At 26.4% G+C, this 27,575-nt stretch overlaps 4 protein-coding genes across 7 annotated transcripts; 1 reads left to right on the top strand and 3 right to left on the bottom strand.

Annotated features, from left to right (window-relative positions):
• Positions 1–485: 485 nt before the first annotated feature.
• LOC112600933 (probable cyclin-dependent serine/threonine-protein kinase DDB_G0292550) lies at positions 486–8,918 on the bottom strand. 4 transcript variants are annotated; one of them, XM_025348287.1, is made up of 10 exons: positions 8,831–8,918; positions 8,245–8,528; positions 7,784–7,862; positions 6,227–6,416; positions 2,949–3,111; positions 2,594–2,855; positions 2,281–2,399; positions 2,073–2,204; positions 1,410–1,541; positions 559–783 (listed from the first exon to the last, which is right to left on the bottom strand). In XM_025348287.1, exons 2-10 carry the CDS (start codon positions 8,461–8,463, stop codon positions 559–561), a joined length of 1,521 nt encoding a protein of 506 aa, XP_025204072.1. In that variant the 5' UTR covers positions 8,464–8,528; positions 8,831–8,918. The 4 variants fall into 4 exon arrangements, with proteins under 4 accessions (XP_025204073.1, XP_025204074.1, XP_025204072.1 ...); XM_025348288.1 differs by having other exon boundaries at positions 486–783; positions 8,245–8,897; XM_025348289.1 differs by having other exon boundaries at positions 486–783; positions 6,227–6,371; positions 8,245–8,897.
• A 4,049-nt stretch (positions 8,919–12,967) lies between these two features.
• LOC112600878 (probable glutamine-dependent NAD(+) synthetase) lies at positions 12,968–16,374 on the bottom strand. Its single transcript, XM_025348197.1, has 3 exons — positions 16,105–16,374; positions 15,011–15,267; positions 12,968–14,927 (listed from the first exon to the last, which is right to left on the bottom strand). Exons 2-3 carry the CDS (start codon positions 15,257–15,259, stop codon positions 13,020–13,022), a joined length of 2,157 nt encoding a protein of 718 aa, XP_025203982.1. The 5' UTR covers positions 15,260–15,267; positions 16,105–16,374; the 3' UTR covers positions 12,968–13,019.
• A 775-nt stretch (positions 16,375–17,149) lies between these two features.
• LOC112600879 (NADH-ubiquinone oxidoreductase 49 kDa subunit) lies at positions 17,150–20,766 on the bottom strand. Its single transcript, XM_025348198.1, has 11 exons — positions 20,581–20,766; positions 20,289–20,514; positions 20,029–20,230; positions 19,782–19,969; positions 19,559–19,722; positions 19,378–19,497; positions 18,474–18,603; positions 18,315–18,411; positions 18,113–18,253; positions 17,959–18,018; positions 17,150–17,339 (listed from the first exon to the last, which is right to left on the bottom strand). Exons 1-10 carry the CDS (start codon positions 20,661–20,663, stop codon positions 17,981–17,983), a joined length of 1,389 nt encoding a protein of 462 aa, XP_025203983.1. The 5' UTR covers positions 20,664–20,766; the 3' UTR covers positions 17,150–17,339; positions 17,959–17,980.
• A 168-nt stretch (positions 20,767–20,934) lies between these two features.
• Positions 20,935–21,737, top strand: LOC112600880 (39S ribosomal protein L27, mitochondrial). The gene is made up of 3 exons (XM_025348199.1): positions 20,935–21,118; positions 21,226–21,395; positions 21,456–21,737. The coding sequence occupies exons 1-3, from the start codon at positions 21,061–21,063 to the stop codon at positions 21,657–21,659; spliced, it is 432 nt and encodes a 143-aa protein (XP_025203984.1). The 5' UTR covers positions 20,935–21,060; the 3' UTR covers positions 21,660–21,737.
• The last annotated feature ends 5,838 nt before the right edge of the window (positions 21,738–27,575 follow it).

The raw sequence follows: 27,575 nt of genomic DNA, 5'->3' as shown, positions 1-27,575 counted from the left end.
CGTAATACATATTAACATATTTACATACTATTAAAAACCACATAAATTTGTTCTACTACTAACTATATAAAGTAATATTGAAGTTAAACACAAATATTGTAGTTCATAAATCATTCGGATACATCCACATTTTAATTTAACTAAAATTACATGTATTAAGTTAATAATACATGTATTATATTGTATATTTTTTTTCATTTGCCTTTGTACAATTATTGTATATGTGCGTTTGTGAAATTAAAAAAAAAAAAAATTTGTTAAAATATTTAATTGAATATTGTTATATTATAATTAGTTTTAATTATATATAGAGTTATATTATATTTAGTCATGAAAAAAATTAAAAGTATTTCGTAAAAATTATATTAATTCAAATAAATAATCCGGTATATAAAAAATTTAGATATAATATGTTATATACGTATAAATGACGTAAGAAACACACTGAATAATATACAAAATGTTTTTTTCAGAACTATCACAAATTTATTTATTATAAATTACAATAATAATATCAACCGTACGGTCTAGGTAGGGAAAATAAATACAAATAAGACGCTAAATGTCGGTTTTTGAGTTGTAATAATGTACCGCGGAAGACGGAAGGGACCATTGCGATGCTCTCAACTCGATCAGATGCAGAAGGGTTTTTTTCACGGACGACGAACAGTCACGTGTCAGCATCACATCCCGAATGGATACGTACAATTGTTTCAATGTATCCGGAACCTCTTGTTCCAGGTCTCGTCCAATACTGTCCACGATGTTAAACAGGCATTCGATCTGAATCGAACAACATTTTATATTATTTGATATCCTGATATAAATACTGTATACATACAAAAAAGCTAAATTATTGTAAAGCTATTATTTTCAAAATGTTTACTCAACCATTTAGTTTTTTAATTACTTTAATAACAATTGTTTAAGGAATCTACCATGAGAACTCTTAACTAATCCCAGTAAATTAAAAAATTATACTTTTAGCTGAAATCGTATTTATACATATTTATAAATTATAACTATTAACTATAGTTAAAACAAATTACTTCATTTTAGTTTAATCACTGTAATATTTAATTATTTTTTTTTAATTTATGTAAACATATATATACTTATTGACTTAATAATTAATTAACATTATCATTTCTAAACCACTATGACTTATAATGTCAATCATTAAGTATTAATTTCTTTGATTAATATGTTATAATATTGTTAAGTACTAAAACTATTGTAATAATACAATTTTTACATTATAAAGTATATTTTTATTTTGCCCTTTTTAAGATATAGTACAACTTCCTTTTTATCATTAATATCTATTATATTATTATTTGTTTAAGACGGTGTTAACAGTTATTTGGTTAATTACGTTTTTAAACTCTTATCATGTAGTTTTTTATTACTTCTTCAATCGTATTCTCTTTGCTGGGCATTAAGCAGTGTTCGCAAATTTTAAACAATAGCATTAGCAGAGTTTGTTTACGAGAATATGCTTCTTTCTCCATCCTGTTTGACAGCACTTTATTCTGTTTCATCTGAAATTATAAAGCAAATTAGCTATTGTATAAGTTATAAACAATAAGTCAAAGTACAGCATGCATATTACATATATGTTTATGTACATTAATTTAATAATATTTCCACTCAAATAATGGTTATTTTCATTCGTAAATAAATACAGTGGAATAATTATAAAGTGATGATTGTTATAAAAGATATTTTGCTTTTTGGATAAATATTGTTTTTTTAAAACTAACAAACAAAAATAATAACATCAATTTAACTACTCTTTCATATCAGTATACGAGTATCACGCCAGCAATACAGATATTAACACGCCATATTTATCATATAAATAATAATCATTATGTTCAGCTAGTCTAAGTTAAACACAGTAAGACATATCATATAAGTTATAGTACATTTACATACTATAATAATATATACATTAACATTTCGCTATTTTGATGATATGTAAATAGCATGAAAACGCAATAAATAAAAGTTAATTTTTTTATCAGTCGATAATAATATTCTTAAACTTTAAACTTTAAAGTTTTACTCACTCCTTTGTACATTTGGAGTACAAATGTCGCATATGAAAAAAATCTGGGCGGTTGTAAGAGTTTCTCTCGTTTTACGAACCACAATTGAATGGTATTGATGATCATATTCACGTAAGTATCTCTTGTATCTCTCTATTACAATGTTAAATTCTTAAAATTAATAAAAATTGTTAATACTTGTCAAGACGACGTTATAAAAAAAAATCACCTCAATTATGTAAAGAGATAAATTAACTGAAGGCTTCATGGTATCTTGATTATTAACCACGTGTTCAATTATTTTCAATGCCAAAAGCATTAAATCTTTTGTTGGTGAGTTTTTCGTATCTACAATAGGAAATACAACTAATGATATCTGTGTACGTTTAATATCTAAACTTGAATATTATAAGTCAAACAGATTCTCAAAATACTATACAGAATAGTAATAATTATTATTTAAAATTTCAAAATGTAAATAACATCATAAGATTAAGTTGGTGCATTTTACATTATTAAGGTTTAAGTGTTTAACTACATACCTTTAACTATACGTTTAGCCATATCGTTTATGTCTTCAGGAAAACAATTTAAGTCTTTGATATAAAATTCGTTAGATTGACATTTCCCCGAAGTACGTGTTTCTTCTGAAGTATTTTGATAGTATTTACTATCTGGACCGTTATAAGTTTTTGATCTTCTGAGACTGAAGTCATTTTTTGGATCTGTCACACATTTATTTAATTGATCGTTCACAATAGATTTTGACTTTTGTTTAGACTCTTTAAATTGCACTTTTGGGCCCTAAAATCGTTCTTAAATTATTAACTGACATCGTTCTTGTGATTAATAATCAAAATGTCCACAGCAGTAGCCATTAAATTTATTAAGAATTACCTGAGTGTCTTTTTGTTGTACACAATATTTCATTTGTTGAAAATTATTCTTATATACAAAATTATTCTTATAATCGTAACTTTTCTTTTGACTATTTGGTTTAATATCATTTGTATAAAATGTCCTCGATCTTGATAATACACTAGAATTATTTCGAGTTCCTCTGAAAATATTATCACAATATTACTATCTAAAGTTTTTAATAAACTTTTTGAGCAATTATAAAAATAATATTAACAATCTATTACATACTCGTTGAATATTAAATTGTTTCTAGTAAGTATTAAATAAGTATGCTTATACCTCTTATAAGATGTATACCTACGAAGGATTTTATTAGGTCAATGACGTCAAATGCCAATTTCAATTAATGAACACAGTAGTACATATATAATGGTACAGAGTTGGTCAATAGAAATAATAAATCTCTTTTGATCAATTAAATGATTAGAAAAGTGTTTATCGAAAAATAATATTAATACATTTATAAGTGTTTTTATAATGTACAAAAAGACGAGTAATAATACTTATTGTGTAGATGATGGACATATATATATAACCGATATTTCAGATAATATTGTATTTATTAATATAATTTGAAAAAGTATAAACATCTTAAAATATAGGAGTATAAAAGTATCAGAAATTATCATTTATCAACTTTTTCAGATAAACTGAAACGAAAATAAAACTTTGTTGAGTAAATAAATTATAAATTACAATTCTTGAAAGCATAATAGTCTTATGAATTTTAAATATATTACGACTTAATTATCGTTAGTTGCTTATTATATTTATACATAGGTACATACATATATATATATACGTCGTATCCACATAGCAAAACCACTCATTTCATGAATTGGATATCCACATAGTGAAATTCGCCCAAATCATGAATTTCGTCACAAATGCATTATATTACGGACATCCATTTCATAAAATGAACAATACCTATATTATGCACTTTGTGTAATTATTATAAAACAATTTTTTTTTAGTTACCAATGAATTATATTATATTCTATTATATTTTAATTAATTTTTCATAAAAAAAAAAAATAATAATAATAATAATAAATATAATATAATATTATCATAACATACGTGTATAATTTTATATAATTTTTTATAAATGGCAGTGTTACCTATAAATAGGACTAGAATTTTAATGACATAGAAAACCTAAACAATTATCTAAAAAAACCTAAAAAATAACTCAATAAGAAAAAATTACCTCATAAAATGCTCAAAAAAAGTAATTATATTACCAATAAATTAATAAATAAATAATAATTTACGTATATTTTGAAGTATACAAATAAATTCATCTTCTGGTATAGAGTGACCAACGTCATTTGTTCTGAAATTAATATATTTTTAAATAAAATAATATCGTAAAGCTAAAATTTAAATTTAAGCTAAACTTAAATTTAATAATAAATTGATGAAGATAAAACGTAATGGAACACTATTATTGGATATTGCTCGGTTAGTCCAACAAGTATATTTTATATTGTACAAACGATTGGTATTTTGAAATAATAAATATTTTTAGAAAATATGTTTATAGTTTTATTTTAATGTTGTATATTTATAATATGTTTGTGCAATAATTTATAACGATCATTTAAAAACTCGATTTAAAAAATTTTAAAAATATCACCCAGATTTCAATAAAGTATAAAAAAATCCCGTAAAATTGAAAAAATGAACTAAATAAGATTAATAAAAGTACAAAAATGCAAAAAAATATTAAATAAAAACTATATATTGAACTCGCAAATAACCAAATCACATTTTGTGCTTGAAAAGCTATATCCTGTAAAGTGTAAATACTAAAAAAAAAAATGCAAAATCCCATACTATCTTTGTAAACTTTACCAATAAAGTTATAACTATAAAATAATATCCTCATTATTTATTTTTTTCACGACAATTGATTATGACATAAATTATTACATTTACATAGCATATTATTTTTAAAACATGCACTCTGACTTGATAGGCAAGGAGTTTTTGCCTTACACGAACAAGATAAAAATCCTTGCCCTCTTGAAATTTTTTTAATAATTTCAGGCACTGAAAATTTAACATTTTTATGAACTTGATCATTAGTGACAAATTGAATTGTTGATTTTTTCAAACATTTACTACTGAACCATCCTTAAAGTAAACCATATTTTGTTCCAATCTTATGCAATCCTCTTTGTTTCGTAATCGCACAAACTATGTTTGGTGGATCTATAAGTCCCCTACCTACTTTCAGTACTCCGAATACAACGCATTGATTTATTTCAAAATCGTCTGCACTTTTTTTTATTTCCCAATTAAAAATAATTTCAAATAAAGATCTAAAATAACATTTTTACCGTATTCTATATCTTATCTTGATCATTTTCTCTGAAGCTATAATTTTACTTTCGTTTCCACGTTAATGTTGAATTTATATTTTATTACTTGAATCGCATAATTGGCAAATAATTTTATTGTTTGCAGCAATCCCCAATAATAACAATTTCACTTCAACTTTACAAATGCTCCAGACAATTGAGCGTTTTTCAATTTCCTTTATCTGAGAATTATGTTCAAGATCTTCTACTTTTGTTAAATTCTTCAACAGATCAAATGGTAAATTTGATATAATTAGCCAAATTTTTGGGTCAATTTCCAAACAAAGCTTTATAAAACTACGTCCAAGTATTCAATGAAATTAACTATTTTTTTTGTAATTAAATAATATTTAATCCAATGTTCCATTTCTTGGCTTTGTTATCAGCCATTCATGCTCAAAACATCTTGCCTGATTAGACCTCTCAATACTTCTCTGACTTTGAGGGTATCTAGAGCATATGTCATAATCAATCATCATGCAAAAAAAAATAATACGGATATTATTTTATAATAATATTTCACAGGTAACACTTTTGTTTATAAAATACATATAATATATAATTATATATAATAATATTATATTTTTTTTATGAAAAATAAATTAAAATATAATATAATATAATTTATTGATAAATAAAAAAAAAAATGTTTTATATTAATTACACAAAGAATACAAAATAGGTATTATCCATTTCATAAAATGGATATCCACATAATGTATTTTCGTCAAAATTTACAATCTGGATGTCCAGTTCATGAAATGAGTGGTTTCACTATGTGTATGTTACATATTATATATATATATATATATATAGATATAGATATTAGCTACTGTAAACAATAATATGTATCTGGTGATTAAATTTATAACATAAAAAACTCACTCTTGTTTCGCACCATTCGAAATAGATTGAGGAGCTGTATTAGAACGTTCTAAGGAAAACTCTTTGGCGTGCACGTTCAGCTTACTGCAGTCTTCAGATATGACTGATGCATCTTGAACAGTTTTTGATTTCTGCGGTCCGTTGGCTACATATACATTATCACTGTTATTATTTATGTCACCTCGAACACCTACGTCATGCCAAATTCACGCTTTTAATAAAACTAATTTTATGCTGAACACCCAAACACATTCAATAGATAAGCAGCGGATATTAAGATTCTAAATACCAATTATATAAATAGATAAACTATAATATATAATACGAGTAAGAATTAAATATATTATTTTGTTAAAACAGATAATAGGCTATTTTTCATCTTAATGTTTAAAAATAAATCAATTGAGTTTCAATATAATAACAATGAAAGATATTTTTTTTTTAAATAAAAACACAATATTATATTTAATTTTTTAGTGTAGGTACTAGGTACAGTTAGATTAAAAATATACTTTCTCTATGTTATCGATTCGTTTTTGGTTAATAATTATTCGTAATAAACATGATTTTTTTTTTGTCTAAAATTTACTTACACATATATATTTAAAATTGTGATAAAACACGCGTGCCTAATGAATTATATTTCCATAAACTATAAGTAAAGTTTTAAACAATGTCACAGTTTTAATAAATACTATATCTCATTAATTTATTTCAATAATAATAATGCCATGCACGAATTTATGTAAAATGCAATTATTGTATTATCGGTATACAACTCGTGTTGCTAAATTACCCACTTACAGAGATATTTTTGATAATCATGAATCATTAAATGTATCTTAAAGTTAAAATAGCTTTCAGAAAATGTATACAACTAATTTACAAACTATATATACAACTGTACAGATTTCTAACAAAGTTCTCATAACATAATTGGTTATATCCTATTTCAATTTAAAAAATACACGCATCTTGACTGAATAATTTGTGAAATGTTATTTATAAATGTATCAGCTGTTCTGCACAATTTTTTCAAAAATTTTTAATACTTAAATATTTATATAGAAATTAATTATTGACAATATTTAAACTAAGCGTTTAAGCTTTAAAATAATCACTCTGTATAATATAGTTTCATTGTTATATAGTTTAAACGCGAGTGTATTAATTAAATTAATACCAACTTACCTACCTACTATATAGGCTGCGCATGTAAAATAAAAAGTGTATTTGGCGTATGTGATTTAAAAAGAACAAAAAATGTATGGTATCGTTCTTAACGCAGTACGTCATATTAAAGTAAACACAACAATAGAAACCGTTCCAATTAAATGAATCAATTTGTTAGCCATAACAATAATAATACGCGTCATATATGGTAGAACAAACTAAAAATTTAATATCACATGGCACAAATTAAAACTTCAAAACTTATAAATTAATTCGTTCAAATTGTTCACTATTTGTATTCTACAATGACACAGTACGCATGGTATGACAAACACAATTTATTATATTTTTAAATATTATATTATACTATACGTCTATACATACTCGGCGGACGATAGATTGCAAGCGTGGGATGTTTCTTTTGTCCTACAACACTGCTATTACTCCTATTCAGATAGCCTCCCTAACCAACACAAAAGACAAGAATTAAAATAATAAAATCAATTAGTCACCTAAACATTAACAATATTATGCAACTGATTAGTATAAACATTACAGTACTGTGTTTAATTCCTATTTATAAATATTTAAATATTATTAATACATAATAATAAACTGTACACGAGATTAATATGTATAATGTATTTACATTTTAATTAGTATTATATTAATGTGAAATTGAGAAGTAGATACAAATTATATCAATAAATAATAAGAAAACATAGAGATCGTTAGCGATTACTATGTTCTCAAATCAAGTAAAGTTTTTTCAAAAGTTTTTAGTATCGTTCGCTCGGAACATAATATTATTATAATGACGTGTAAGTCAAGTACATTATACGCACTGCAGGTACTTCTTGCGTGTTACTGTGACGTGTAGCGGACAAATTTTGTGGGCTACAGGTGACGAAAAAGCTCCTCTGGCGGTTCAACTCGTTTTCCAATTGTTTTTTAGTTTTCGGATTCGACGGATTACTTGCTGTAACTCGTTTGTTCTTCCGAAAACTATTATTATTTCCGCCGCCGCTACTGTTGTTGTTACCCTGGCTGTTATTGGTATTCATAATTCTTATCTTTTACGCCTTCGTCCGACAACTACTTTTATGCAATAATTTACTACTTCTCGTACCTGAATAGCATAAGGTTTGGAAAGTAAAAAAATCGTGTTATTAATGTTCAACTTCAATTATAGTCGCGCGCGATTAGTATTGAAAAAGTTTTCGCCGGTAATATTTATCACGCATAGGAGTAAGGATTGGCAGTCGTCGTGTAGAAAACGACAGTTTTAATATTATAAAAAAAAAAAATCTGAAAAAACATTGAAATCACCCAAACATGCGAGAAATCAACTTTCGTTAAACATTATGATATATCGTATAAATAATATGAAACTAATGTAAAATAATGAAGTATAATATTTTAATTACGTACGGTTTACAAAAAGTAGCCGCCGGGCGACGAGGACGGACCGCGAAAAGCCGAGCACCGAGTGACTGCGAGGAGCTAGTACAACTACCAGTCGTCGACATCGTCGTAGTCGTATAATATTAATATATGCCAGTATAGTGTATACCTATTATATTATGTATTATGTACATGTATGTATATATATATATATATATATATATATGTGTGTGTGTGTGTATTTATACTATATACTTTTATATATATATATACGTTTGTATTATATACATGAATACATGATGTATATTAAATATACATACACTCATTCAGTGAAGTAAATACAGAGTGTCTGAGGTACAAAGACGAACGACACTGTTCAACTAGGCACTTCACATAAATTATTTTACGATTAAAAATCAATTAACGATTTTTTCAATTTGTACTGATATTTTTTTTGAAATTAATTTCGGACGAGAAACAATCGAAATAAAAAAAAAAAACAAACGACAAAGGTTGCTGTAAGAGTGTCAATCACATCAATCATGTTTACCATGGAATTATGCGTATTGTGAGCACACTGTACGTTAAGTTGTGGCAATACCGCTGTACACCCGCTGTGTGTAACAAGAGTAAAACGTAAAAACATCACTTAACTCCTGTGCAGAGCACATGTCTATAAATAACTGCACGCGTCGGTCGATTCATTCTGTATGCATTTTTTTTGTTTGAAACAATTTTATTTTACTCGGCTCCGGCGCACACGCCATATCGACATAACGTTTCGAAAATAAGACGACGAGTCAAATGCGTATTATTATGATTTATTTAATTCGGAAGCGAAAGGAAGACGTTTTAAGCTGCCATCGGACAGGCCACGGGTGTTTGCCTGAACATGTTTTAAAATATCTTATTCCATATGAACAACCACGGGACTTAGAAAATCGCGGTGACAAATCTGTATTTAGCGTTTAGTGTGACTTTAAAGGGAAAGAAACGAAAATATAAATTAAAATGTTATCGGAAATGGTACGTCTTAATTTTAATCTGTGAACCACATTTAAAAAAAATTATTATGGTTTCACTGTTACTATTGCGTACAGAAAAACTATTAAATCCTAATGCTTACCGACAAACAAACATTTTTGAAGAAATGCCAGCTAATGCATTTTTTCGACTAAACTCATCTCAGAACTATTATCATTTATATACCTACATTCAATTTATCGTTACTTTGAAAATACAGTACTAAAATGTGTCACTGTCTTGTATAGTTGTATATTGTATCAAAGTGAGATGAGCAATTACGAAACGAATATCCCCAATCGTCAGATGGTTCAGTTTGAATAAAATATCATATTAAAATGAGTGCTAAAAATTGTTTAACATTAAATGTTAAAAATTAATTTTAAGTTTTTTGTTTAATAATTAATAGTACAGTACTGTTGGTAGGTATCAATAGTAACTAAATAAAATACTCTGATTTACAACAGTAGGTATCTTGTTAACGGTTACGTATGCTCAATTTTAAGTGACCGTCTTGATGATTATAATATTATTCGTTATAAGAAAAAAATCAATCACACATCTTAGGTGTTTGTACCTAACCTTCATTAATTATGATTAAATAATTTTGAATAAAAAAAAAGTCCATGTATGTAATTTTCGAACCACATACTAGATTTGATATAATATATATGATACGTTATTGAAAATATGCTAAAAATTACAATAAGTAACAATTTTTAATCTAAAAAGTCGAAAACTTTGAAAAAATCAAATAAAACTCTTGAATTGAACACCGGTAACTATACTTAGATTTTTAGATATTTGGGTTGAAAAATAATATGGGCCTATCAAAATACAGATTTTCCAGGTCAAAATTCGAATCCAGTTTGCGCTTATGTCAACCACAAGTAGGTACATAAATTGCCATTCCGTGCTATGTGTCCAATACACACATAACCACCTAAGTGTCTGCGGTACATTATCTCTTGATCATTACATGGACGATATAATTGTGGTTACTCGTAGATCTTCCACGTCCTATATGTATATGTTTGCGTGGTTCCTCGTTATTTTCCACGTCTGGTTAATGGGTTTTTTGTTTGTATGTGAAACGTAAGTATTGGGCATTTGGGTAACTTTGATTTAATTGCACCGCAACAGCAACCATTAACCACCCACAGCATGCCAATAGTAACCAGTAACCGTGGCATTATTATCGTCATCCCGGAATCGAACATAGATACTCATTAATACGTGAATAGAATACTTTATACCTCTTTTTAAGTATATGCGCGCACGGAGGAGTTGATGTTAGGTTTAGTTGAAGTTTATAAATATTATGGAATAGTAGGTAATGCAGAAAGATCTATTTTCAACATATAATAAAGTTAAAGCCGGTAAAATACGAAAATAGGAACACACCATTGGCACTATCTGTCCAGTAAAATAAAATTTTAAAAATGATTGTTGAACGAAATATAAATAAAAATAAAATATATTTGAGAGTGTTAGTTTTACAATTAAACTAGTATTTATGGTCGAATTTCGACCTATGGAAGACAGATATACTAAATTCAGTTTACTCATGACTAAATTAAAAATAATTTATGAACTTAAAAAAGCTTTCGGGTAGGTATTCACCTACAGGAAATTTTTTAGCATCCACCGCTCACCAATACATCCACTTTTATTACCTACCTATATAAAAAATAAAATCAACACTGAAAAATTAAAAAAAAAAACGTTCAAATTCCATTTTAAGATATAAGTTAAGACCACAGATTGGGATTCATTAAAAAATAAAAAAACCTTGAATTTCGACTTAAAACTAAGACTTTTGTAGGTTCAAGTTACTTTAAGTACCTAACAACGTTTTTAAATCAATTATTTTACTTTTTATTTTAGATGAATCTCGTGGCATTTTGATAAGAGATAACACATTTTTAATAAGAGCATGGGAAACAGTTTACAGAACACTTTCTGAAAAATATTTCTTGAAATATGAATGCAGAATTTTAATATGTAATATGTTTTATAAAATTTATGAATATATATTTTACATTTTACAAATTAAAATACCTGTAATGTATCCAAGTGCTTTATTTTTAAATATATTTTAATAATAGCATACCTACTTGTATACAACATAGTGATAACATTATTCTAGCTCTTATTACTTAAAAATACTTTTTAAATTTTAAAGATTTGATAAAACATTTTTTTGATTTGTATACAATTTGAATACATATTTTAATTATGATGTAAAATAAAAATTTGGAAAAATTAACTGATTGATCTCAAGCACATAATTATGATAATAACAATAACAAGTTCACAATTATTAGTACCATCCATATATAATCGATACATTTTGGTAGAAATAATAGACTATTCTCAACCTCAAAGACGCCACACCAATATTATATTATGTTCATCTAACAAAATTATAATCAAACAAATTAGTGCTGTTAGGTTTTGTATAGTAAACTTTAATAATTGAGTGAATTGGCCTATTATCAAACATAAAAGTAAGAACAATACCTGTTTTTACGAATTTTTAATTTTTAAGCAAAGCAAGTTATGGCTTTATAAGCATGAAAAATATTACAACTTAAAAAAATGTTATATTTGCTTAAAAATTAAAATATTGTAAAAAAAAACCTATGTTGAAACACAAATCATATTTTTACCACAGTTTTATAATAGGCAATTCATTCTGTAACTATTAAAGGTTACTTTACGAAATTGGAATCACTGAACACATTTGCTTAGTCATATATTTGTAAGACACGAGCATGTAACTTAAATTCATTAACTTTTAGACTGATATATTGAAACTTGGTCACATAACAATGTAAAGAAATTTTAATTTTATCACTAATCACTATTTCATGAGTTTGACTAAAAAGTGACAAAATAAAAGTAAGTATTTTAGTATTTTCAATATTTTAACTATTAAAATTTGCAACTGAATATAATAAAATAAGTATAATTATAATAGTAATAAAAATAATACAATACGTCAACTACATAAAATACTAAAAATAAGTGTTATTAATTTATTATGTTTTTTCAAGTAATTTAACAATAGCATGAATAAAAACTACTTTTGATTTACCTAAATAAAAGGTAATACATATAAATAATAAATATAATTAGTCTTCTGATTGTGTTAAAATATAACTAGAAAAATAATCAAACAATAATTTTATTAAACATTTACTGCATATTTTTCACTTCTGTTTGATTCTAAGGATAAATGGTACCTAGGAATTTCATTTTTTTTTTCATTAAATTCTTCAACTTTATGATCAATGCACCGGAACTGCCATGGCCACATAACATTGTATAGAAATGGACGATGGTCAAAGCGGTTGTCATCTGGACTATATGCTTCAGCATGATAACTAGGAGTCAAGATAGTCATTTTGTGTCTGTTTATAGCATAACATCTAAAAAAATGTTTTACTTTTTCTGCAATTTGTTCAGCCGTGTATTTATCACCCCACAATAACAACAACTTACAAAACATACTATATGGGCCACAATAGTTTTGCTTTCTCAATTTTCCATAGACACAGAGCTCGTCATAAGTCATACCCATATCCACTTCATCTGACTGTGCAATGCGTCCTGCTATCAAGGGCTCTAGTTCTGCTGTTGGAGTGGCATTTATGATATCATCAATTGATGACAATGAATACTTAGTTCTAAAATATCTAAGAAACAATCTGAGATCAGATTTTGAAATGCCACCTATTGGATTGACATCAGCACTTGAACAATCATATTTTGTCATATATCCTCTTAGAGCTTCATCAACATTAGCTGAACCTAAGACCAATAGTCCTCCTTGTCTACCACGGACCCAGAGCATTAATTGAGCAAATAAGTATGTCAGAACCATTCTTAATCGAGCCTGTACATTTTGTAGAGCAAGAGATTCACGCGGAGATCCACCATATACAGCAAATTGTGGTGTTTTACCAGTTAGACCAACAAAAACAGAAATTACAGATGACACAACCTTATCAAATACAACACTCAAATGATAACTAGATATTTGAGAAGATAATTCTTCTGCTCGTTTTTTTGTTTCAGAAGACGAATTCTCAGTGGCCATATAACAAGTTGTAAACAATTGGTTACATAATTCTTTTGCATTTGGAGGAAAATAATTTTGTTGACCGACTATTGTACGTACTTCATTCAAAACTTGTGTGTCACCATCTATACATGCCTGATATATTAAATTGCACATTGAAAATACTATGCATGCTGTACTTGAAGAATCAATACCACCACTCAATGGCAAAAAGTATCCACCTTGCTTAGAGCGTCTTAAATAATCCCAAAGCCAACATGCTGGTCCTAAGGTAATCTCTTCTTCAGGAGATAATCCTTTAAAGTCTGTCAAAATAGGATCTGGTATTTTTCGTGTTTCTCTTGATAAACTAAAGTCTTGTACATGAATCCTATGGTATGACTCTGAACTAAAGTTGGATCTAGACCGTATAGCATTTCTGTAGCTGCGAATATCTTCTAAGTCAATAGTTGCACATGTGACTTCTACTTCTTTTAGATTAAATTGAGTACCAACTTTTATTAATGAACCATTCATCACAATATTTGAACAACCATTGAAGTAAACACGTTGGCCATCACATCCTCTGAGATTACTATACATATAACATCCACCATTTTTAAAAGTGGCAGATTTAATTAGATCTAAGACAATCAATGATTTACGTAATTCCATATATGAGCCAGAACTATTAACAATTATTTCAACACCATCCATACATAATGGGATATGTGTACTGTTTGGGGTCCATAATTCTTCACATATTTCATACCCAATGCATGTATCAGAGGTGGCAATAACAGCATCTCCAAAGGGTACAACTGTTTGGCCTGTATGTTTTTGCACAATTCGAGGTAGATAAAAATCTTCAACTGTGCGTAATTTTCTCCAAGGAGCAAACCAGCGAGATTCTCTATAATTGCCAGAATCACACATATGTAACTTAGGTCTAATCAATAAGATACGCTTGTTAAGAAATACAACTCGGCAATTATAGGTGGAGTTCTTATGCATCACTGGCATTCCAACATCAATCTAAATATGTGTTCATTTAATATTATTAATGTATTTAAAAAACAATAGTAATATAGTATTATTAAATAATTTCTATAACAAACCAAAATATCTGATGCAGATTGATGTACCATTATTTCAATCAGAACTTGCCAAGAGTGTAAAAGTGTATCACTCTCAAGGAAGTGATCTTCACAACTATAGCCACATATTTCAAGCTCAGGGCCACTCCGATAAGTTGCATTTAACTGTTTAGCAATTTCAATGCTTTCCAATATACGACGTTTATTACCGTCGAAATCTAATGACCACTGATTCAAGCAGCTTACAGCTATAGTAGCTAAGCGACCCATTTTTATAACTGAAACATAATTTAATGACATAATTAAGTAGGTACATGAAAAGTAAAAGAAAATATTTTCAATGTATCAAATTTGACATTAGAGAATTAAGTTCTAAAAAGAAAGAAGTACAAAGTTAAATTCAATATATTTTTTAAATAAGTCTATGAGAAATTGTAGAAAGCTTTAAATTACACCTTACAAGTCTAACTATCAACTACTTGATTTGTGTATATTAAAAAAATTCTAATAAATTAACATTTATACTTGTGTAAAAGTTGCCTAGGTATAACAAACAAATAAAATCCACAATAATATAATTGATGCTAACTTAGTTATGCGGGCTAAATAATATTATATATGAGGTTCAGCATTCACACACTTTTATATATCAATATATGTACAAATAGTATCAGCTATTATGTTTAACGAAATTATGTAGATCACCCAATCAGTATTTATAATCAACACAATAATATGGCTGAGTGGGTAGACAACAATTAAAAATGAGGCATCAACACTTGATTTTTTCAATCTCACCTCAACAGTTTATCTTTTGTACATGTATTAATTATATAATACTTATTTGACAAATCTACTTGCATTAAATTACTACACTGTTTGTTATTTTTTGTTTTTGTTTATTATGTGTATTTGCTTTAATACACATATTAATATATTATTATGTACAACAGCAATACTAATAGTATTTAATAATAATAACGTTCATATCAATACTTAATAATTTAACATTATTCAATATCTGTTGAAAAATTTGTTTAATTTCTGTTTTAATTATTATTGTAAATGATAGGTACGTCAAATTAAAATATATTTTTTATATTATAGATACTCACAGTAAGTAATGTAGGTATTGAAATTCTATTTTAAGCAGCAAACTGAAAATATTATTACTCGAATTTCACACTGTTCAGTGCTCGCTACAGTGCTTGATCAATAAATAATGAATACCTCCTAATGGTCATCGTTTATCGATCAATCAGTTTCCGTTACAAAATGTATGGAGCCTGCTAACCAGTCCTTGTTTCCTTAGTTACACAATACGATATTAGTCTACTACGCTCCACAGGTCAATGAATAAAATGATAGGAATGCGATATCAGAATTGATAACAGATTATTTTTTTTTTTCATCAATTTAACTATAAATATATAGCATAAATTCTTAAAACGTAATTTACTAATATTACGTAGCACTGTGGTAGTATCTACTTAAGATTGTTGATTGTTTTACGATATAATTATTTAAAACGGAGTACCAAAAACTGTTGGCAATATTGCTGTTCTGTACTCATAATAAAATATCATTCGCCGTTTTTATGACTATGATAAATGATTTGATATGCAAATAAAATCTGGATTTTTTAGAGGAAAGACAAAAGTAGGTACACACTTTATGATACAATTATTAAGTGGTCATAAAGATGCCGTCTTTTAGAATGACTCAACAGCTAGGTTAAAATTGTATTTTATGTGTAACATAGACCAACTTTAAAAAAAAAAAAAAATGTATCTTTTACAAGTATAATGCGACACAGCAATATTTCTTGATAGTATGTTAACCACATTTACCTATATTTTCTTTAATTTTCACCATGTTTATTTTCACAGTGCATAATTTTATTTCTTATAAATAAATTATAGTTATAACTTAAAATAAATTGGCATTACAAAATGTAAATAAATCAATCACTCCCGTAATGAATTTATCTTGGATGCTGTTGTTCTTAACTTTGAATAATAACTTCATGTTGTGTTTCAAAGATGTAAAGTAATAGATTTAAAAAAGGTTTTATGTTTGTTAAATAACACAAATTATTTTACATATTATATATTATTGCTGTTTGTATTAATATTTTTTGAAAAAAGCACTATTAACGAGATTGAACCTAAACCACTAGGGATTTTTATTTTAATTAAAAATAAATATATACAGTTAATCAACTAGTAGACTTGCACTATTGCAGTATACTTAGATAAAAGTAATATAATTTTAATGTTTTTACAGCTTTATTTCTAGAAAAACATTCAACTTCATGATTTAATATACAGGAACAAGACTGTACTTGAGTCTGAAAAAAATAAAAGTTTTAAATACAACAATATAATATGTAATATCAAAGCATGAACAATAATTGATCGCCTTTAACTTAATTATCAATATAAACTTGAGGGTTTTAAAAATAAAATGTTATTAGTTAGTATATTAAAAAAAATATTTATTTAATGCTGTCAGCTACTGATAATATTTGCTAATAACAAATAAACGGATTGGAATATAATACATTACTATGATTCATTAAATAGTTACAAGTATTTATTAAATTCCATAAATTATAATATGTACACAACGAGTAAAGAACGTTATTAAGTATTTATATAATTCAATATTGTAATCTTCTATCTTGTTTAGCTAAGATAACTATAACACATCAAATATTTTTAAACATTGTTTGTTAAAATAAAAACTAGTGTACACAGAAAATAATCAATTATTGCAAATAATATATCATAACAGATAAATTTAGTTATACATGAATGTCCATATAATACAAAAGATAAATCTTGTAAATACAATAACTTTAGAATCAATAAATTGTGTGCACACTAAGAATAATTTATTTTAAATCATTGAATAACAAATGACATTATATTAAGTTACTTAGATTTAAAATGAGAACAAATACTTACCAATTAACACCCGTACAAAAACTTAACGATCAATTTCACCAAAGACTACGTCAAGTGTTCCTAAAAATACAAATATTGAATTTAAATAACATACACTATTCAATACATAAAAAAAATAAATAGTTAAAAGTAGTTAAAATAAGTTAGTAATTACCAATAATAGCAACAATATCAGCAAGGAAGTGTTTTTTTCCTATTTTATCTAATGCAGCAAGATGTGCAAATCCAGGTGCTTTAATCTTACATCTATATGGTTTAGAAGTACCATCAGAGACTAAATAGACACCAAATTCACCTATAAAAGATAATTAATAATTAAGAACTATAGAAAAAAACAGAAATGTGTTTTATGTTACCCTTGGGAGCTTCAATTGCAGTATATGTAGCACCTGGAGGTACTTGATAACCTTGGGTAAACAGTTTGAAATGATGAATTAAAGCTTCCATAGAGTTCTAAAAATAACAATAAATTAAAATAGTTTTAACGTTAAGTAAATTGAATATTGATTTATTACTTTCATTTCTGATCTAGATGGTGTTGATACTTTCATATCATCAGTTTTAATTTCTCCCGCTGGCATTTGATTCAAACACTGTTCAATAATTCTAAGTGATTGCCTCATTTCTGCAACTCGACATAAATATCTGAAAATACAAACAAATACATTAAAATATATAAAATACATAGCATAACATGAAATACAATAAGTATATCTAATAATAAAAATAAATTTATATTACCATGAATAATTAAGTTCTTTATTATAACAGACGCAATAGATAATTCAATAAGTGTATAACACAGAATAATTTTTTTGATTAATTTAAAGAAATTGTATTTATGTTAATTATGAAAATTAAAAGCAAGTGGATGACTTCAAGAAATGTCAAACCAAATGAATTGATATTTTCACCAAAACATTACATTTATAATGAATTGAGGATGAAATAAGTTTATTTTTGAACACTTTTATAAAATATAATTATAGTGCCAATCACTAAATTTTTATATTTTTTTAATAATTTAATATTTTTCTTAATTTGATGACACTTATTTTAGTTCCAAAAATGCCAATCTATATACATTAAATTTTTTATCCTGAGTTGTATATAAACTTTTATAGACAATATTAAATAATACACTGAAATTATTTATGCAAATGAAGATTATGTAATTAGAAATGTAAAAAATTAAAATTTTTTAATTAAGTTCATTACCTATATGATGTAATATTTAAGGTTTACAGTTATGCATACATTTTATGTTAAGTTTACATAAATTTATTATAAACTATTGCAATCATATTTTATACACTTGTGTCCTGTGGCGGATGAGAACAAAATTAACTTAGTTTTTTATCTTTTCAAAAGACAAAGAAAATGATAAATATTAAATTCTTAACCTTTCTCATAACTAACCTGTCATAACAATCACCACGAGTACCAATGGGTATATCAAAATCAACGAGGTGATATGCATCATATGGCTGTGTTTGACGTAAATCCCATTTGATACCAGAACCACGTAACATAACACCACTAAAAAATAACATTATTTAATATTCACTAACATTTAAATTAACCAGCATGAAACACTAACCTAAAACCTAAATTTAAAGCATCTTCAGCGCTCACAACACCAATATCACGTGTCCTAGCAATCCAAATACCATTATTTGTAAGCATATCTTCGGTTTCATCAATACGTTCTCCAAACTTTGATATGAACTGATAAATATCATCCATTAATCCAAGTGGCATATCCTAAATAAATACATTTTGATGTTAATATATTTATAATGTTATGTATGATGTTTACATACCTGAGACACGCCTCCAGGACGAATATATGCAGCATGCATTCTAGCTCCAGATACTCTTTCATAGAATTCCATCATTTTTTCTCGTTCTTCAAACAACCAAAAGAATGGTGTCATAGCACCAATATCTAACGCATGTGTACCAACAGCCATAATATGATTCAACAGACGAGTAATTTCCGCAAACAATGCTTAGAAAAAATTCATTATTAATATAAAAGAATTTAAAAAAGGTTATTTATATTTTTACTTCTGATATATTTTGCCCTCAATGGTACATCGATGTTCAACAATTTTTCGACAGCCAACGAATAACACTGTTCATTACACATCATAGATACATAATCAAGACGATCAAAATATGGCAATGCTTGAGTATATGTCTTATATTCAATTAATTTTTCAGTACCACGGTGTAATAATCCAATATGAGGATCAGCTCGTATAACGACCTACAATTTGACAACCATATAATAAAATTATGATTTCTTTGTTATTTATGAGTTTTACCTCTCCTGCCAGTTCCAATACTAATCTAAGTACACCATGGGCAGCTGGATGTTGTGGTCCAAAATTGATAGTCATGTTTTTCACTTCTCGTTCAATAGGCTGAGGATTAGAATTCCATGCTTCCACTTTCCAATCACCTGCTTCTTCAGGTACATACATTACAGGTCGTTCGAATCTTTTCATTTCTTCGACACCAGGGTACCATTTTGATGCACATCTAACGTGTCTATAAGTAATAGTAGTAAGCATTATGTAGTATAAATAATATAATGTTGATCCAATATTTACTTACTGATAAATTCGGTCATTTGCGGCCAAATATTTTGATAGATGGCCTAAGTTATTTCTTTTCACTAAATTCAAAACTGAAACCATTTTTAGTATGAAAATTCCTATAAGAAAAAAATACCAAAATGGGAAACTTAGGAGAAAAGTTCCCTAGACCAGACCCTATCTCTATCGAAATTTTTTAGTAAGCGATTTAATCATTCCCTATCACTTATTTCTGTAGGTCTTCCATGGAAGAATAAACTATATTACCAGATTTTTCAAAATATTTGATATCATAAACCGGATTTATATTATTATATCAGTAAGAATGATTACTGATTAGGTTATTACTTATTGCAATAAAATTGAAGTTTATTAGAATAATAGAAATATTAGAAATAATAGTATCAAATTTAGTTTTTATATTATTTGTTATTGTTATTTTGTCACTTAAATTTTTGAGTATAAATTCTTAGTTGTTCATATTTCTCTATCGGTTTTCATGATGTTAAGTAACTTGTCATTTCCCAGTCTTATTTCAACAGTAGGAACATTATTATGTAAGTAATGGAAATTATAGTACCTATATTGTAATAAGTTAAATTAAAAATTCACTAAATTCATTTATAAATTTTAGTTAACTGTGTGGTTAAATTATTTTTTTTAGTTCGTAACAGTGTTCGACATGCGTCCAAAAAATCTGGTACAAGTACAGCTAATGTCGGTGGTCGAGTTCGTCCTAAACATAGAGGCATCAGGTACAATGATGGCCGTGAAGTACAAGCTGGTACCATGTTAGTGTTGCAGAAGGAACTGAGATTTCATCCAGGTCTTCATGTAAATGGCTACTAGTTAATTTAATTTTTGAAATACTGTATTAATAATTTATATGTAAAGGTTGGTTTTGGGCGTAACGGCACATTATTTGCTTTGGAACAAGGAAAAGTGGTTGTTTCATGCGAAAAGCTGGATCCAAATTGGAATCACACTTGGATTCAAAGATTTTATAACCATCGCAAAGGACAAACAATTTACAAAAAATTCTTTAATATTATACCAACGCCACAACATAATCGATTTAAACTTGTTGAATCTATTTAGGCTGTTGTTAAAATTAAGATCTTAGCCTATAAAATTTATTACTGTAATTAAATTGTAGACATTTTTTAAATAAATAAACATTAATTATTTAATACTTGTTTATTTTAATTTCAATTGAATTTAATCAAACTACATTATTCAAATTATAATATAATTCTCAAAATAAAAAGTATTTCAATTAAAAATATTAATGAAAACATGAGATATGTTTTAATTTTTGCTATAGTTAATATATATTTTAGTAAATACTTAAAGAAACCTTATGTAATAATGAGTAAAATCCTCTATATTTTTTAATAATTTAAATAATATAAATATTTTTATTTGTTAAATGCATACAAACATGCGTTAAATTATGATGTTGGAATAGTTAACACAAAAAATAGTTAAGTAAAAATTGGGTTCTATAGGTACCTAACATAATATACTAACATGACAATATAGTAGGTATGGTCATATCTTAAATTGGTTGCAATTTACCTATTTTAACCATTTTTTATTTAATTTGGTTTTCTGTAGTATGATTATTAATTTTTAATAAGTAATAACAAATGAGATTTTATATTTTTATAACTCAATTCATTTTATCATACACAATTTACTTAATTGTTATGTTTAATTTATCCTATACTTTGCACAAACTATGTACCAAAATATTCTTATCTACTTTTTATACTTGAAGTAATTTGAAGGCATATTGCAAATAATGATTTTACATTAAACCAGAAAATGATACAAACTAAGAGAAAACGATCTTTAAATACTAAAAAGGTAGGTATTGTCCATGTTTTATGCTAAATTGTGCCACATAATTAATGCCACATATATGTGACAACCAATTAATAACTGTATAATTTGATACTATTTTAGATTGGTACTTATCTTAAGTACCTACATAAACATTTATGCATTATTAAATAAAAATAGTTTTACGATGGAATAATTAATATTAAAAATAATTTAATTTCAAAAATATAGTTTTTTCTTACTTAAAAATAATTTAACTTTTTGGGAATGAAATAGTTTTTAAAATACTAATATAAAATTCAAGAATGTGGTATATTAACACACGACAAGTGTACTTAACTAATGATTCACAAGATGGCCAAACTGTGTTGAGTGTGATGAGTATTAATTATTTTAATGATAAAACGGTGAGCAATATCAAACAAGATGATTGTTAATTTATATACTAAAATATCGTATTACCACTTTAACGTCTTTAACCCTAAATATCGTTAACACCATTGCAATCAATTTAATTGCATTGAAAATTTTAATGTATGAGATATCACATTTAATAATCCCAGACGTTTAGGTCATTCGTCAATCTGTTTATCGTGAATGCGAAGACGTTTCCAAATTAATCAAAGCAATAGTGGCTTAACGTTCGAACCCACCGTTAAAATCTAAAAGCCTTATAATCCGTACAACGTACAACCCGAAGAATGGTCTCGGACGTCTACTTGGATAAAATATCAATTAAAAGGATGCTATACACCTAAACTAACCTAGGTAAACTGTAGACATAAATTTAGAGTGCTTAGCCTACAAAAACTTCTGAAACCCTCCCAAATATATCCTAACTTAATCTCATAAGTAAAATAAATTATGTTAATACATGTTAATTGATATTTCTAGTTCCCCATTCTCCCATAGGTCTTTAACCATAATTACGCTTATAAGGTCGACACTGTACTCTCACATATTTGTGTGACGTGTGATATTATAATATATAGGTACTTATGGAGTCCCGAGTGCATCCCGTTTATAGTTTTTACTTTTTTCATCTGAACGTGTTCTCAGTCCATAGCTATGCCTAACTATTTTATACACACCGCCAAAATATATTCATATTTTTGGAAATATCTATTATAATAAATTTAAATTGACACTAAAATAGCAATCTGATTGGTCACAAAACAACAAGAAAACAAAAAGGAAGATACATGCAAGAAAATTTCATGCATCGAAGACAATATAAATCAATTTTAAAATAATAAAATATTAAAACTAGATTATCTCAAAAGAAAGATATTTAAATACCAGTCTATATATTTAAAAAAAAAAAAAATAACTCCTACAAAAGATAATAAAAAAGGATACCGCTTGTATCACTGTAAAAATATATCAATAATATATCAATCTTGCAATATATTAATATATAATATTATACAAAAGTATCAATTTATAACTTATAGGTTAAAACAAAAATGGTTTAAAAAATATAAACATTTAATAAAACAATAGTCATAAGTCATAACTCATTATCATTTACGTTTATTTTTATGGTATACTTTGGAGATAAGCTCTAAACGTGAAATTTCTTCTTGTATGTATTTATTTTTTTGGGTAAGTATAAAGAAGTACGTATTTTTAAATTGTTTTTATTAGTTTGCATTTTGTCAATACTATACCAATTACTATCGCTGATCTATTAACATTTTGTATTGCAAATGTCGATAATCGATATGAACGATGAACCTATAATATGGATATAACCAGTCCATCATAGTTCATACATCGTAAAAATACGCTCTATTCAAATGTTTGTATATTTATTATTTTCAAGTTATGATCATTTTTTACTTATTGAGCTTTTTAACTTTAAAATCGTGAATTTAAATTATATTATCTTATTTTTTTTCAAGTAAAAATGTAAAAAGGTTACTAATGTAGGAGCTTACATTTAATGATGATTCAGGTAAAAAGGTAATTCGTGTAAAAGTTTACATTTGGCCAAAAATATGACCTTTTTTTTCTTGACATGAATTCGAGTGATATCTTATTCCGGATGCACTAAGAACATTAAAAAAGTGTCATTTTGGAACGCACTTGGGCAATTCCCATACCTACGTATTGCCCTTAGTTTAGGTAGTAGATACACATTGTTTAAGTCATAAAAGCTTACAAGTATTAGGTATAAATAGTTATAAAAATATTTAGACACCCATATAAGTAAAAATATCTATTTACATTTAAATTTATCCAGTTATCCATCATCTATATTATATACCTACTACTATATCATAATTTATAATATTAAGTAGGTAGGTATTACTTATCATATAATTATAGAGAGACAATTTAAGAACTGAAAGCCCAAAATGTTTAATTTAAAAAAAAATTTAAAACAAAATGTGTTAACTTTTAATTTAATAGATTAATAATATTATTAGTACATATACTTATACTTAATGTTAAATTCGGTATTTTGTCATGTTAAATAATTATTAGTGATGAGCTGAACCCTGATTTTTTAAATCGAACCGAACTTGAACCCAACTTTAAATTAATTTTTTGAACCCGAACCGAACCGAACTTTCATATTTTTACCAAACCGAACCGAACTTAAATCATTATAAGTCGAACTCGAACTCAACATGTTTTATCATGGATATATTCTATCTACAAATTACATTAACCATAATAACTATTATATTTTAAGTTTTCATATTACTGATAACATATTTTAACTTTTAAGTCTATGTAATTGTATTTACAATAAATTGAAATGATTTCTTATTTTTTTTCTTTTACATAAGTACCCATCTAATAAAAAATAATAAATTATTAATAAGAAAAAAATATAATTTAAAATAGAAATAGTTAGGTATATTTATCATTTATTTTAAAAGTATGTAAACAAATTATAAAATCACAAACTAAACATGTTGTTACAACGATAAACATCGATAACGATTATATACGTTACGTGGAAAAACATTTATAGATAGAGACACAGCGGTACAGAAATATTACCATGGGTGTACCCAAAATAAATTTTTTTCAGCTACTATAAAATCAAAAACAGCATTATTATAAATGTAGGAACGCGGCCTCTATTGTTGATAGAAAGCATATCAATGTTTTGGCTGGCGAGCGGTGGATCTGTAACGGACCAGTGGAAAAATAACATATTGTTATAAATTATAATATATAACGTGTAAAAATAACTTTTAAAGAATTATACAAATATTTGGTCTTTGAATGAGTTTGAACTATCATGGCCAGAAAGTCTGGTTCGACAAATATTTTCAAGTTCGATTTTCGAACAGTAAAAGATGCTTGATAGTTCGGTTCGAATTTTTTTCGTACTGAGTTCGAATTTTGAACTAAACCGAACATTAGGGGTTTGGTTCGAGATTCGAACAGTTTGACCCATCACTAATAATTATTTATATGCATGTAAATATTTTTAATTAACAATAATACTTTATTTGATAATAATTTAGAATTTTAAAATTAAGAAAAATATTCCTTTGTTTTTTTTTTTTTTTTTTTTGTATGTATTAATACTGTTGAATTACATAATAATATTAGTTTTAGACAGATAATTCTCGTAAACATTAGTTCGGCGGCTCTCGGCGTCATCGTTATAATTTAATAGGTATTTCCTATTTTTTTTTTTTCGTAAGTTCTTCTTTGATATTTTTAATACTGATTGAATATCTAATTTAATTAATTGAACGTCAAACATAACTAATAGCTCAATTGAACTTTCACTTAATCATAAAATAAATAAATAATAATAATAGTCGACTATAATGAAACAATATGAATTTCCTATTATAAGATTTTAATAATAATAATAAAAAAAAAAAAAATACTAGCTGTACGCTTTTGATAAATATTAATTTTTATGCCTGTATCTATTTTAATAAAAACATAAAAACTATAAGATTATAATTTTAGGTAGAAACAACTTATTGAAATTTGTAGCCACGATCAATATTTTCCACACAAATGCGTAATTTATGTTATTCTGCTTGGATAGGTAAGTGGTAGGTATATTGGTACACATTGCTAATTAATCGTTAATTTTATTAAATTTTTAAATATTAAGTTTATATCAATAAATTACTAAAATTATAAATCAATAAATAAAAATAATGATGTTTTTTTATAGGTACGCCAACGAAATATTTTTTTCCTGGCTTTTAATGATAATTTTCAACAACTGGTCAAAATAAATCATGTTCACAAAATATTTGTTTATGCTTATTATAATTTTTATATAGATATATATATTATATATTTATTAATTATGTCATTATGCCTGTAAAAATGTACTCATACTATAGCTATTTTAACTGATGTCTGATAGTCACATTTAAAATAATTATCCTATAATAGGATACAGGATATCGACATACCGATCTTTATGTAATAATTTTATAATTTGTTTATAAGAACTGGTTAAAATTTCCATTAATTTGTAAAAAACGTAGTGTTTTTCAGTGGCTAAATATAATAGTTATTCATACGTATTATAGGTATGTTATAATATAGATATTTGCTAACAAGTAACAACCCAGATTTGTTGATTAAAAAAATAAAATAAAAACCGTGTAATTAAAAAAACGCCTCACCCGAAAATTGGGATATTGTGTATTCTATAGGATATATCATTAAGTCTTCAACATATCCAAAATTAAAAAAAGGTGACGCTGTGACACTTGGGAAGGACTGAGCGTTATTTGATACAAGTAACAAATGAGAAAAAAAATCACAAAATCATTTAAAAGTTTCACCAAAAAAGTGGAGAAACGGAATAAAACGTGCTCTTCCCTCACCTCCCTCGTTTTAAAAAACTTTTCAAAAAAACGCAGGGTAGGTCCTACATGAAAAAATCCTGTTATTTTATAAAATATATATCATAGAGTGATTCATCTAATATACTCACCTCTTCTTTTTTTTTTACTTTAAAAATTAATTTAATCAAATTAAAACTTTTGAATTTTTAAAATATTTTTATACTATAGAGTGTCATGTACTTATGTAGCAATACAAATATTTATTTTTTTAAATGTGAACTATCACTTTTGTTGTAAATTATTTAGCAGATGATTTTTTTAAACAATTTATTGTACCTATATATCTACTCATAAATAAAGATTCGAACGAATTCTTTTA

Source organism: Melanaphis sacchari, unplaced genomic scaffold (genome assembly GCF_002803265.2).
Source record: "Melanaphis sacchari strain LSU unplaced genomic scaffold, SCAv2.0 Contig73_pilon_pilon, whole genome shotgun sequence".
NCBI classification, from domain to species: domain Eukaryota; kingdom Metazoa; phylum Arthropoda; class Insecta; order Hemiptera; family Aphididae; genus Melanaphis; species Melanaphis sacchari.
Note: the sequence above shows the minus strand (reverse complement) of the source record. Positions and strands in the feature narration are given on the sequence as shown.